The 12,229-nt window shown below is 62.5% G+C and overlaps 2 protein-coding genes across 2 annotated transcripts; one reads left to right on the top strand and one right to left on the bottom strand.

The window, feature by feature from the left end:
* Positions 1-315: 315 nt before the first annotated feature.
* Positions 316-9,145, top strand: COLGALT1 (collagen beta(1-O)galactosyltransferase 1). Its single transcript, XM_082781823.1, has 12 exons — positions 316-572; positions 1,826-1,936; positions 2,624-2,741; positions 3,431-3,565; positions 4,514-4,718; positions 5,069-5,188; positions 5,930-6,006; positions 6,116-6,222; positions 6,313-6,445; positions 6,644-6,771; positions 7,002-7,208; positions 7,785-9,145. The coding sequence occupies exons 1-12, from the start codon at positions 355-357 to the stop codon at positions 8,050-8,052; spliced, it is 1,827 nt and encodes a 608-aa protein (XP_082637949.1). The 5' UTR covers positions 316-354; the 3' UTR covers positions 8,053-9,145.
* A 66-nt stretch (positions 9,146-9,211) lies between these two features.
* LOC309889047 (glucosidase 2 subunit beta-like) lies at positions 9,212-12,188 on the bottom strand (the record flags this gene model as incomplete). Its single annotated transcript, XM_082781723.1, is given in 7 exon segments — positions 9,212-9,354; positions 9,842-9,976; positions 9,978-9,983; positions 10,735-10,834; positions 10,943-11,017; positions 11,761-11,850; positions 12,145-12,188. Coding segments are annotated over 6 exon segments (444 nt in total). The 3' UTR covers positions 9,212-9,354; positions 9,842-9,847.
* Positions 12,189-12,229: the final 41 nt, after the last annotated feature.

Here is a 12,229-nt window from a genome sequence, read left to right on the forward strand (position 1 = left end):
AGAGGCCAGGCCTTGACCCCCCCACGGCGATCAGGCCCCCCCCGTGGGTTCGTGGGGCTGTGACTACTACTGGCCTTCCTCCCACCCCCCCTTCCTCCTCCTCCTCCTCCTCCTCCTCCTCTTCCTCTTCGTCCTCCCCTTGGGGAGTCCGGGCCTCGACCCCCCCCCACGAACCCCCCCACGGCGATCAGCCCCCCCCGTGGGTTCGTGGGGCTGTGCCTGCCGCCCCCCCCCCAATCCTTCCTCCTCCTCTTCCTCCTCCCCCCGGGCGAGTCCGTGCCTCCTCCTCCTCCTCCTCCTCCTCCCCTTGGGGGGGGGGGAGTTTTTTTTTGGAGGCCCGGCCCCCCCGGCGGCATGGCGGCGGGGCTGTGGCTGCTGCCGGCGGTGGTGCTGCTGCTGCTGGCGGGGGGGGGCGGCTGCTACTTCCCCGAGGAGCGCTGGAGGCCCGAGTCGCCGCTGCGCCCCCCCCGCGTGGTCGTGGCGCTGCTGGCCCGGAACGCGGCCCACGCCCTGCCCGCAGCGCTCGGGGCCATCGAGAGGCTGCGGCACCCCCGCGACAGGACCGCGCTATGGTGGGGGGGGTTTTTTTTTTGGGGGGGGGGGGGTTGTAAGTGTGTGTGGGGGGGTTATGAGTGTGTGTGGGGCCTATAAGTGAGGGGGGGGGGTGGCTATGAGTGAGGGGGGGCTATAAGTGTGTGGGGGGGGCTGTGAGTTGGGGGGGGGGTTGGTTTTTTTTTTTTGGGGGGGTAGGATGAGTGGGAGGGGGGGCTCTGTGAGTAGAGGGGGGCTGTAAGTGAAGGGGGGGCGGCCCTATGAGTGGGGGGGGGTTATGAGTGTCGGGGGGGGGGGGGCCTATGAGTGAGGGGGGGGGCTATGAGTGGGGGGAGCCCTATGAGTAGAGGGAGGGGGGCTATGAGTGGGGGGGGGCTATAAGTGTGTGTGGGGGGCTATGAGTGGTGGGGGGGGGCTGTAAGTGTGGAGGGGGGGGCTATAAGTGAGGGGGGGCCCTATGAGTAGGGAGGGGTCTTCTAAGTGTGTGTTTGGGGGGGCTATAAGTGTTTATGGGGCATATAAGTGAGGGGGGGGGCTGTAAGAGGGAGGGGGTCCTGTAAGTGGGGTGGGGGGGGCTAAGTGTGGAGGGGGGCCTATGAGTGAGGGGGGCCCTCTAAGTGTGTGTGGGGTCCCTGTAAGTGGGGGGGGGCTATAAGCGAGGGGGGGGCCTTTGAGTGTGTGTGTGGGCCTATAAGTGGGAGGGGGGCCCTATGAGTGGGGGGGGTCCTCTAGGTGTGTGTGGGGGGGCTATAAGTGTGTGTAGGGGCCCTATAAGTGAGTGGGGAGGGGTTACGAGTGTGTGTGGGAGGGCTGTAAGTGAAGGGGGGGTCTTTGAGTGGGAGGGGGGCTGTAAGTGTGGGGGGGGGGCTCATGAGTATGTGTGTGGGGGTCCTATAAGTGAGGGGGTCCCCTATGAGTAGGGAGGGGTCCTCTAAGTGTGTGGAGGGCCCTGTAAGTGAGGGGGGGCTGTAAGTGTGGAGGGGGGGGGTCTATGACTGAGGGGAGGGCTGTAAGTGGGGAGAGGGCTATAAGTGTGAGGAGGGGTGTGGGGGGGGTCTCACCGTTGTTTTTTTTTTTGGGGGGGGGGGTCCCGATCAATATGGGGGTGTCCCATCAGCACGTCAGCGCCCCAGTTAACACAAGGGGGGCTCCAGTTAAGGAGAGGAGCCTCCAATTAACATGGGACCGGCGTGGGGAGGTGTGGGGGGGTCCTACCTATTTTTTTTTTTGGGGGGGGGTCCCAGTTCTAACGGGGGGGGGGCTGTCGTGGCAGGGTGGCCGTGGACCACAGCGTGGACAACAGCACGGCGCTGCTGCGCGAGTGGCTGACGCGGGTGCAGGGCTTCTACCACCGCGTGGAGTGGAGGCCGCTGGAGGAGCCCCGGTGAGATGGGGGGGGGCAGGTTTTTTTGGGGGCTGGGGGGGGAAGGCGCAGCCCCCGAGATGCGGTTGTGGCGTTTTGTAGGGGGGCAGAGAGTGGGAGCCCCCCTGCTGGGAGCTGGGGGGGGTTGGATGGGGAGGACCCCGAAATCTTAGGGGGTTGGTGCCCCCCCCTTATTTTTTTTTTGGGGGGGGGGGGTGGGGGTTGGGTGTTGAGAGGCCTTGGGGGTTGGGGGTGTCATGGGGGGGGTGGGGGTTATTGGTTGGGGGGGTCCCTGGGGGTTTGGGGTCTTGGGGGAGGCTTCTGTGGGTTTGGGGGGGGGGCTGGGTATTGGGGGGGTCCCTCTGGGTTCTTGGATTGGGGGGGGTTCTGTGGGTTGTGGGGATCCCTGAGGGGTTCTTGGTTTTGGGGGGGTGGTGTTCTGTAGGTTCTGGGTATTGGGGGGGGTCCCTGGGGGGTTCTTGGTCTCAGGTGGGGGGGCGCTTGTGGTTTCATGGCTTCAGGGGAGCCCCCCCCGTGGATTTTTTTGTCCCGGGGGGGGGGGGTCCCCGGAGGTTCTGTGTGCTGGGGGGGGACACCTTTAGGTCCTGGGCCCCTCACAGCACCCCCATTTTGGGGGCCGAGCCCTTCCCCCGGGGGAGGGTCCATCCTGACCGTGTCCCCCCCCCCCCACCCCCGTGCCCCCCCCAGCTCGTACCCCGATGAGGAGGGCCCCAAGCACTGGTCCAGCTCCCGCTACGAGCATGTGATGAAGCTGCGCCAGGCGGCCCTGGAGGCTGCCCGCGACATGTGGGCCGACTACCTGCTGGTGAGGGGGGGTTTGGGGACAAACCGCCCGAATTTGGGGCTGAACTGCCCAATTTGGGGCTGAATTACCCAGTTTGGGGCCGAACCGCCTGATTTGGGGCTGAATTACCCAGTTTGGGGCCGAACCGCACGATTTGGGGCTGAATTACCCAGTTTGGGGGCTGAATTATCCAGTTTGGGGCCAAACTGCCCAATTTGGGGCTGAATTACCCAATTTGGGGCTGAATTACATGGGGGGGGGTGAGTTTGGGGGCCGAAATACCCAATTTGAGGCCCAAATTATCCAGTTTTGGGGCCGAATTATGTGCTGGTGATGGGGGGGGGGGTGAATTTGGGGGGCTGAACTATTCAATTTTGGGGCTGAAATACCCGATTTGAGGCCCAAACTATCCAGTTTTGGGGCCTAATTGCCCAGTTTTGGGGCTAAATTACCTGCTAGTGATTGGGGGGGTGAGTTTGGGTCCAAAGTACCCCAGTTTTGGGGCCTAACTGCCCAATTTGGGATCGAATTACATGCTGGTGATGGGAGGGTGAACTTGGGGGCCAAACTACCCAACTGGGGGGCAGATTCACCCAATTTCGGGGCCGAAGTACCCCAGTTTCGGGGCCAAATTCCCCAATTTTGGGGCCGAATTCCCCAGTTTTGGGGCCGAATTCCCCAATTTCGGGGCCAAACTGCCCGATTTGCAGTTCGTGGACGCGGACAACGTCCTGACAAACCCCGACACGCTGGGGCTGCTGATGGCGGAGAACAAGACGGTGGTGGCCCCCATGCTGGACTCGCGCGCCGCCTACTCCAACTTCTGGTGCGGGATGACGGCCCAGGTGGGAGCCTGGGTCCCCTTCTCCCTTTGGGGGGGCGTCTTCCTCCCCCTCCCTGCCCCGTTGGGGGGTTGGCAGTGTGGGCGCGGGGTTTTGGGGTCCGGCTGCGTCCTCTGGATGCTGAGATCCCGTTGGGGTGCAGGGTGGTGGGTGTGGGGACACCCGTGCATGGAACTTGGGGCTCCGTTGGGGTGCAGGGTGATGGGGGGGCACCCGTGTGTGGATCCTGGGGCTCCCCTACATTGGGGTGCAGGGTGCTGGATTTGGGGACACCCATCCACGGATCCTGAGGCTCCATCGGGGCACAGGGCAATGTGGGGATACCTGTGTGTGGGTCCTGGGCTCTATTGGGGTGCAGGTTGATGGATGGGGGGCACCTGTGTACAGGTCTTGGGGTTCCCCACCATCAGGACACAGGGTGCTGGATTTGGGGACACCCATCCCCAGATCCTGGGGCTCCATCGGGGCGCAGGGCGATGTGGGGACACCCATGTGGGGGTCCTGGGCTCTATTGGGGTGCAGGGTGATGGATGCAGGGACACCCGTGCACGGATCCTGGTGCTCCCCACCATCAGGACACAGGGTGGTAGATTTGGGGACACCCATCCCCGGATCCTGGGGTGCAATCGGGGCGCAGGGTGATGTGGGGACACCCGTGTGTGGGTCCTGGGCTCTATTGGGGTGCAGGGTGATGGGGGGGTCACTCGTGTGGATCCTAGGGCTCCCTACCATTGGGGCGGAGAGTGGTGGATTTGGGAACACCCACACATGGATCCTGGGGCTCCATCAGGGTGCAGGGCGATGCGGGGCACCCGTGCACAGATCCTGGGTCTCCCCACCATCAGGACACAGGGTGCTGGATTTGGGGACACCCATCCCCAGATCCTGGGGCTCCATCGGGGCGCAGGGCGATGCGGGGCCACCTACACGCGGCTCCTTCCCTCCCCGCAGGGTTACTACAAGCGCACCCCCGCCTACCTCCCCATCCGCAAGCGCGAGCGCCGCGGCTGCTTCGCCGTGCCCATGGTGCACTCCACCTTCCTGCTCGACCTGCGCAAGGAGGCGGCGCGGGAGCTGGCCTTCTACCCCCCGCACCCCGACTACACCTGGGCCTTCGACGATATCATCGTCTTCGCCTTCTCCTGCAGGCAGGCAGGTGAGCCCGTGCCCCCCCCCCCGGCCTCGCTGCGGGGTGGCATCCTTGAATTTTATTTTATTTTATTTGATTTTATTTGATTTCTATTTGATTTCTATTTGATTTCTATTTTATTATTTTATTTTTTATTTTATATTTTATTTTATATTTTATATTTTATTTTATTTTATTATTTTATTTTTTATTATTTTATTTTTATTTTATTTTATATTTTATTTTATATTTTATTTTATATTTTATTTTATATTTTATTTTTATTTTATTTTTATTTTATTTTTATTTTATTTTTATTTTATTTTTATTTTTATTTTTATTTTTATTTTATTTTATTTTTGCCTTTTTTTTTCCAGAAGTCCAGATGTTCGTCTGCAACAAGGAGGTGTACGGCTTCCTGCCGGTGCCGCTGAGGTCGCACAGCACCTTGCGGGACGAGGTGGAGAGCTTCATGCACGTCCAGCTGGAGATCATGGGTAGGTGGCGGGGTCTGGGGGGGTGGTGTACAATATGGTTTGGGGTCGACTTTGTGCTTTGAGACCCTGGGGCAGGGCTGGGACGGGGAGGTTGTTGCCAAAAACAGAGGCTCGGTGCCTCCTGCAGGCACTGGGGAGCGATGAGGTGTCCGGGCAGGTCTCTCTGCTCCTGCCTTTCTCTTTTCCACGTGAAAGCAGCTTCTGGTTTCCCTTTCCCCCTCTCCACCTCCGAGGCTCTCACCCGTCCCCCCCGGTGTCTTTTTGAAGCCCTTCTCAGCCTCGCTGAGCTCCGTCTCCCTCGCCCCAGGCTCACAGTGCGCCTTTGTTCGGGCTCGCCGGCACAAAGCTTCCTTTTAGGCGGGCAGAATCCGCGCCGGTGTTGGAAAAGACTGAGTTGAGCTGCACAAAGATTCCCCTTTTCCACCACCAGTATTTTGGGAGCAGTGGCAGAGGCCTTGGTTAACACCAGCCCGCGGTGGCTGAGGCTCAGCTCTGGTTTTCTTTGGCCGTCTGCGGGCCGCACGTTCCACGGGTCCACGCTCGCCTTGTTTGCAGAAGGAAATTTTGGTGATTTCTGGAAGCTGGGCTCTAAGAGGATCCTGCTCAAACCTCCCCTTATTCACGGAGGGTTCCACCGCTCCCACGTGGAGCTGCCGCCCTTGGCAGAGATCCCCCGGTGGTGTCGGTGCCTTAAAGTAAAAACAGGAGCACAAACGGGGTCGCTTTGTTGCTTTTCCCTAGTGAAGAACCCCCCGGCAGAGCCGTCGCAGTACCTGTCGGTGCCCCCCAAGATCCCCGACAAGATGGGCTTCGACGAGGTGAGCTGGCGGCACTGGGGGGGTCTCATCTCGTGGCCGGGGGTGTTGGCAGAGCCCCGGGGGTCCAGCAGGAGCGTCCCCACGCCACCATGCCGCCCTCTGCCCCTAGGTGTTCATGATCAACCTGAAGCGCCGGGCAGACCGACGGGAGCGCATGCTGCGGACCTTGTATGAGCAGGAGATCGAGTGCAAGGTGGTGGAGGCGGTGGATGGGAAGTGAGTAAAGGTTGAGGGGTGAAGAATCGAGGCTGGGGGGCGAATGTCCCGCGCGTGGCAGCTGCTGCCCCGTGCCCTGCTGCTTTGCAGAGCCATGAACAGCAGCGAGGTGGAAGCGCTGGGCATCAAAATGCTGCCGGGCTACAAGGACCCCTACCACGGCCGGCCGCTCACCAAGGGGGAGCTGGGCTGCTTCCTCAGCCACTACAAGATCTGGAAGGAGGTGAGAGGGGCTCGGGGGGAGGAAATTCGGCCACCCCAGAGCCTCGGTGGTGAGGAGCTCGGCTGTGCCTGCATCTGCGAGGCAGAGGAGGGGGATGGCAGTCAGCGCTGGGTTGTTGGTGTTCTTTTTTCCCATTTTTTGACTGTTTAGTTGTTTTTTTTGTTTTTTTTTAAACACCACTTTCTGCTAAATTTCCAGATCGTGGAGAGGGGGCTGGAGAAGTCGGTGGTGTTTGAGGACGACCTGCGCTTCGAGATCTTCTTCAAGCGGCGCCTGATGAACCTGATGTACGATTTGGAAGAGGAGGGTTTGGACTGGGATCTGATGTGAGTACCCGAACCCGAAAAGCTGAGCCGACCACAGCAGCGTGTTCGCTGCGAGCTGTGGCCACCTTAGGAAATCCCAAATGAGGCTTTTTGGGGGCTGTCACCCGGTTCTGCGGGCAATCCAAGAAAAAAAGGCAGCGGGGAGGGCAGCGCGTGCCTGCATTTAACAGAACTTGGAGGTTTTGGGTTTGTTTTTTTTTTTTGAGCACCTCTGTCCCCATCCCCTGCAGCTACATCGGGAGGAAGAGGATGCAGGTGGAGCACCCCGAGAAGTCGGTGCCGCACGTACGGAACCTGGTGGAGGCCGATTACTCCTACTGGACCTTGGCCTACGTCATCTCACTGCAGGGAGCGCAGAAGCTGCTGGCAGCCGAGCCGCTCTCCAAAATGCTGCCCGTCGACGAATTCCTGCCCGTCATGTTCAACAAGCATCCCGTGTGAGTCGGGGCTGCTCGCTGCGGGAGGTTTTTTGGGGAATAAGCGACGTTTTGGGGCTCACCCGTGGAGGGAGATGCGTGGCGTTGAGGGGAGTGGGAGCTCCTCGCAGGGGAACGGCTCCGAATCTGTCGATGTTGGTGTTGTGGCCTTTTTCCCCTCAAATTTCTCTGCTGGTGGCTGGTTCTGATCAGAACCTGGGGCTTTAGTGTTTGGTTGATTTTTTATTTTATTTTATTTTTTTTGGAAAATTTTTGCATTTGTTGCAAAAGGCCCAGGCAAGGCTTTGTCCCTCTGGTCCCCAGCCCCACCGCATTCACTCCCTGAAGCTCACTGGGGTGGTGTAACTGGGAAAGCAGAACTTTCTCCCCAAATGGCGTTTTTCTGAGTTAAATATCTCTCAACCCCGAGCCTGCCTGTCCCAGCTCCGCTCCAGCAGCAGGGCAGCAACCTCAAAGAGCCCCCGCTGCCTGTCCCGCGTCCCCTCGCGTCCCCTCGCGTCCCCTCGCGCTGCTGTGCCCCAAGAAGGGCCCGGAGGAGGCCACGCCACCCACTGCCTTTCTCCCCCCGGTCCCCAGCGCTGACTACATGAAGCATTTCTCCTCCCGCAACCTGCTGGCCTTCTCCGTGGAGCCCCTCCTGGTTTACCCCACGCACTACACGGGCGACGACGGCTACATCAGCGACACCGAGACCTCGGTGGTGTGGAACGACGAGAAGATCAAGACGGACTGGGACCGCGCCAAGTCCCAGAAGATGAAGGAGCAGCAGGAGCTGCGCAACGAGGCCAAGAACTCGGACGTGCTGCAGTCCCCCCTCGACAGCACCGCGCGCGACGAGCTATGACCGGCGCCCGCCGGGGACTGGCAGCAGGAGGCCGCGGGGAGCGGCGGGGCCTTGCCCTCGGCAGCGGTGCTGGGGAGGCCGCGGGGGGAGCCTCCAGTTTGTGTGGCACCATTTGGGAGCCCCCAGTTTGTGGGGCCCCATTTGGGAGCTGCCATTTTGGTGCCCCCATTTTGGCGATCCCCTTTTGGAGCCCCCATTTTGCGCGGCCCCATTTGGGAGCTGCCGTTTTGGTGCCCCCATTTTGTGTGGCCCCACTTTGGAGCCCCCTTTTGGAGCCGCCCTTCTGGGCACCCCCATTTTGAAGACGCCTTTTGGGGAGCCCCCAGTTTGTGTGGCCCCACATTGGAGCTCCCAGTTTGTGGGGCCCCATTTGGGAGCTGCCATTTTGGTGCCCCCATTTTGGAGATCCCCTTTTGGAGCCCCCATTTTGTGTGGCCCCATTTGGGAGCCCTCATTTTTTGGGGGGGTCCCATTTTGGAGCCCTGATTTGGAGCCTTCATTTTGTGGGGCCCCCATTTTGGAGCCCCCAGTTTGTGTGGCACCATTTGGAAGCCCCCATTTTGGAGCCCCCACTAAAGGCACCTCCATTTTGGAGCCGCCCCCCCCCCCCCACCCCCCCCCCACTGGGGAGCCCTCATTTTTTGGGGGTCCCACTTCGGAGCCGCCATTTTGGGTGCCCCCATTTGGGATCCCCACCCCCTTTGGAGCCCCCATTTTGGGGCGTGAGGGGAGCAAGGGGTCCCCGCTTGGCCGCGGCCCTGCTGCACCGCAGCAGCTTTGGGGTTGTGTTCTCGTTTTTGTTTTGTTCTTAAATTTTATTTTGGAAGTTTTTGGCCTTTTTCCAGCAGTGCTGGGTGTGTGTGGGGGGGTCTCAGGGAGGGGCAGGGGGTGATCTGCGCATGCGCTGCACCACGGCATGCTGGGAGCTGTAGTTCGCCAGCCTCCCGCCTCCGAGCAGCCATTTTGGGCCCCGGGGACTGCTGGGAGCTGTAGTTCCCCGCCATTCCCCCCTCTGGTCGGCCATCTTGGGCCCCAGGGGCTGCTGGGAGTTGTAGTTCGCAGCAGGGCTGGGATCACGGCGCTCCCCCCCCCCCCCCCCCCAAAAAAATACCGGGGACCCCAGCGAGGCGCTGACACGGGGGGGGGGGGGGGAGGAACCGTTCTTTATTGCCCGCGGCCCCCCCGGCTCAGTTGGCAGCGTTGTTCTCCCCCTCCCCCCCTCCCCCTCAAGCCCCCCCCCCCCCCCCCAAAAAAAAGGGGGGGCTTGGGGGGGGTCGCGGTCCCGTGAAGGCTGCACAGCTCCTGGGGGGGGGGGAATAAGGTCAAAAGTGCCTAAAGACCCCCCCCAAAAAAACTGAGGGGGGCAACAAAAAGGGGGTAGACATGGGAATTGCCCCCCCCCAACACCAACTGCCCCCCATGGGCACCAATTGCCCCCCCCAGGGCATTAATTGCCCCCCCGGGGCACTAACTGCTCTACCCCCAAGCAATTAACTGCCCCCCCCCCAGGGCACCAATTGCCCCCCCCCAGCATTTAATTGCTCCCCCAGCCCCTAATTGCCCCCCTTTGCCCCTAATTGCCCCCCCCAGGGCATTAACTACCCCCCCAGGGCACTAACCGTCCCCCCCAGGCACCAATTGCCCCCAGGGGCACTAATTCCCCCCCCCCCAAGGGCAGTAATTTCTCCCTCCCCAGTGCATTAACCACCTCCCCCGGCCCCTAATTGCCCCCCAGCCCCTAATTGCCCCCCCCCCCGGCCCCTAATTGCCCCCCCCCCCGGGGCAGTACCGGGGGTCAGAGCTCGTCGTGCTCCTCGTGGGGGGGGGGCTGGCGGCAGGCGGCGGGGGTGACGAGCTCCATCAGGTACTCGCAGCGGCTCGGCTCCGTCGTGGCCGTCACCGCCGTCTCCGTCCCGCACGACAGGCTTCACCTGGGGGGGGGGGGGCAAAGGGGACACCCCCGGGGTAAGGGGACACCCCCATGATAAGGGGAGACCCCCATGATAAAGGGACACCCCCCCAGGAAAGGGGATACCCCATGGGAAGGGGAGACCCCCATGATAAGGGGACACCCCCCTGGGAAGGGACACCCCCTGGAAAAGGGGATGCCCCCCCGGAAAAGGGATGCCCCCATGGGGAGGGGACACCCCCCCCGGGAAAGGGACCCCCCCATTATAAGGGGACACCCCCCCCCCCGGGAAAGGGGACAGCCCCTGGGGTAAGGGGAGACCCCCCCCCCGGGAAGGTGACACCCCTTTCCCAGGGGGGGGGATTTGGGGACATGGGGGGCGGTTGGGGCACCGAGGGGGGGTTTTGAGGACTTGGGGGGGGGCTCGGGGGGGGGGGTTGGGGGACTCAGGGGAAGTTCCGGGGGGGGGCTGAGGGGGGTTTTGGGGACTTGGGGGGGGGGGGGTTAGGGACACGGGGGGGGCTCGGGGGAGGTTTGGGGGGGGTTTGGGGACACGGGGGGGGGGGTTTAGGAACACGGGGGGAGCTCGGGGGGGGGGTTTGGGGACACGGGGGGGGGGGCTCGGGGGGGTTTTGGGGGCACCGAGGGGAGGTTTTGGGGACTTGGGGGGGGGTTAGGGACACAGAGGAGGCTTGGGGGGGGGTTGGGGACACAGGGGAGGTTTGGGGGCTTTTGGGGACTCGGGGGGGGATTTTTTGGGGGGGGGGTCTCACAGTGGTGGAGCGGTTGGGGCCCTGCCAGCAGCCGGTGCCGTGCTCGTACTTCATGGCGCTGAAGCGGTCGTGCTCGGGGCCAGCCCAGGAGCCCCAGGTCCTGCGTGGGGGGGGGACACACAAACACGGGGGGGGGGGTGTTTTAATGGGGGGGGCACAGCCACAACCCCCCCCACCTCACCCCCGGGGTTTTGGGGGGGGTCCTGACCCCAGGTTGGTCTCGGCGCCGCCGTGTTTGGGTTTCTGGGAGACGCGCTTGAAGGGGCACAGGCGGTAAATGTACCTGGGGGGGGGGGCAGAAAAATGAGGGGGGGGTCCCAGTGACACCCCCGGACCCCCCCCTCCGGGTCCCCATACCCACCCCACCCCCCCATAGCCCCATACACTGCCCCCCAAGACCCCCCCCAGTCCCACCATACCCAGCCCCAGCCCCACCCCAAATTGCCCCCCCCAAAAGTGTGACCCCCCCGTGCCCCCCCGGCCCTAAAACACGATGCCCCCCCCCACTACCCCCATCCCCATCCCCCAAAGACCCCCCAAGACCCCCAAACCCAGCCCCAACCCCCCCAAGCCCCCCCCAACTCCCCCAAGTGCCCCCCCCGGTGCCCCCCACCCCCTCAGTGCCCCCCCCGATGCTCCCCCTCCCCCAATGCCCACCCCCGTGCCCCCCCCGGCCCTAAAACCCGATGTCCCCCCCACTACCCCCATCCCCATCCCCCCAAGACCCCCCAAGACCCCCCATACCCAGCCCCAACCCCCCCATTCCCCCCCCCAGGCCCCCAAGCACCCCCCCCGGTGCCCCCCACCCCCTGGTACCCCCCCCGTGCCCCCCCCGGCCCTAAAACCCGATGTCCCCCCCCACTACCCCCATCCCCATCCCCCAAAGACCCCCCAAGACCCCCCCCACTACCCCCATACCCCAGCCCCAGCCCCCCACCCAGCCCCCCCCACGCCCCCAAGTGCCCCCCCCCGGTGCCCCCCACCCCCCCCGGTGCCCCCACCCCCCCCGGAGCCCCCCCCGCTCACTCGTTGGTGCCCATCTCGTAGCACTGGCTGTAGAGGTACCAGAACTCCCCCTGGGGGCCGAAATCGAAGCCGATTTCCTGCTCCAGGGCCCTGATAAAACGGGGCGAAAAAAGGCAATTTTGGGCAAAACGGGGAGTCGGAGGGGTTGGGGGGGAATTTGGGGGATTTTTGGGGGGGTTTAATGGGATTTTCGGGGGGTTCAGGGTGAATTTGAGGGGATTTGGGGCATTTTTTTGGGGGGGTTGGGGGGAATTTGGGGCATTTTGGGGGGGGTTTAATGGGATTTGGGGGATTTGGGGCATTTTCGGGGGGGGTTCAGGGTGAATTTCAGGGGATTTGGAGCATTTTGGGGCAGTTTAATGGGATTTTGGGGGGACTTGGGACTTTTTAGGGTAGTTTAAGGTGGAATTTGGGGAGATTTGGGGCATTTTGGGGTCTTTTAAGGGGGTTTGGGGGGCTAAGGGGGGAT

Source organism: Aythya marila, assembly GCF_965140915.1.
Source record: "Aythya marila genome assembly, chromosome: 32".
NCBI classification, from domain to species: Eukaryota; Metazoa; Chordata; class Aves; order Anseriformes; family Anatidae; genus Aythya; species Aythya marila.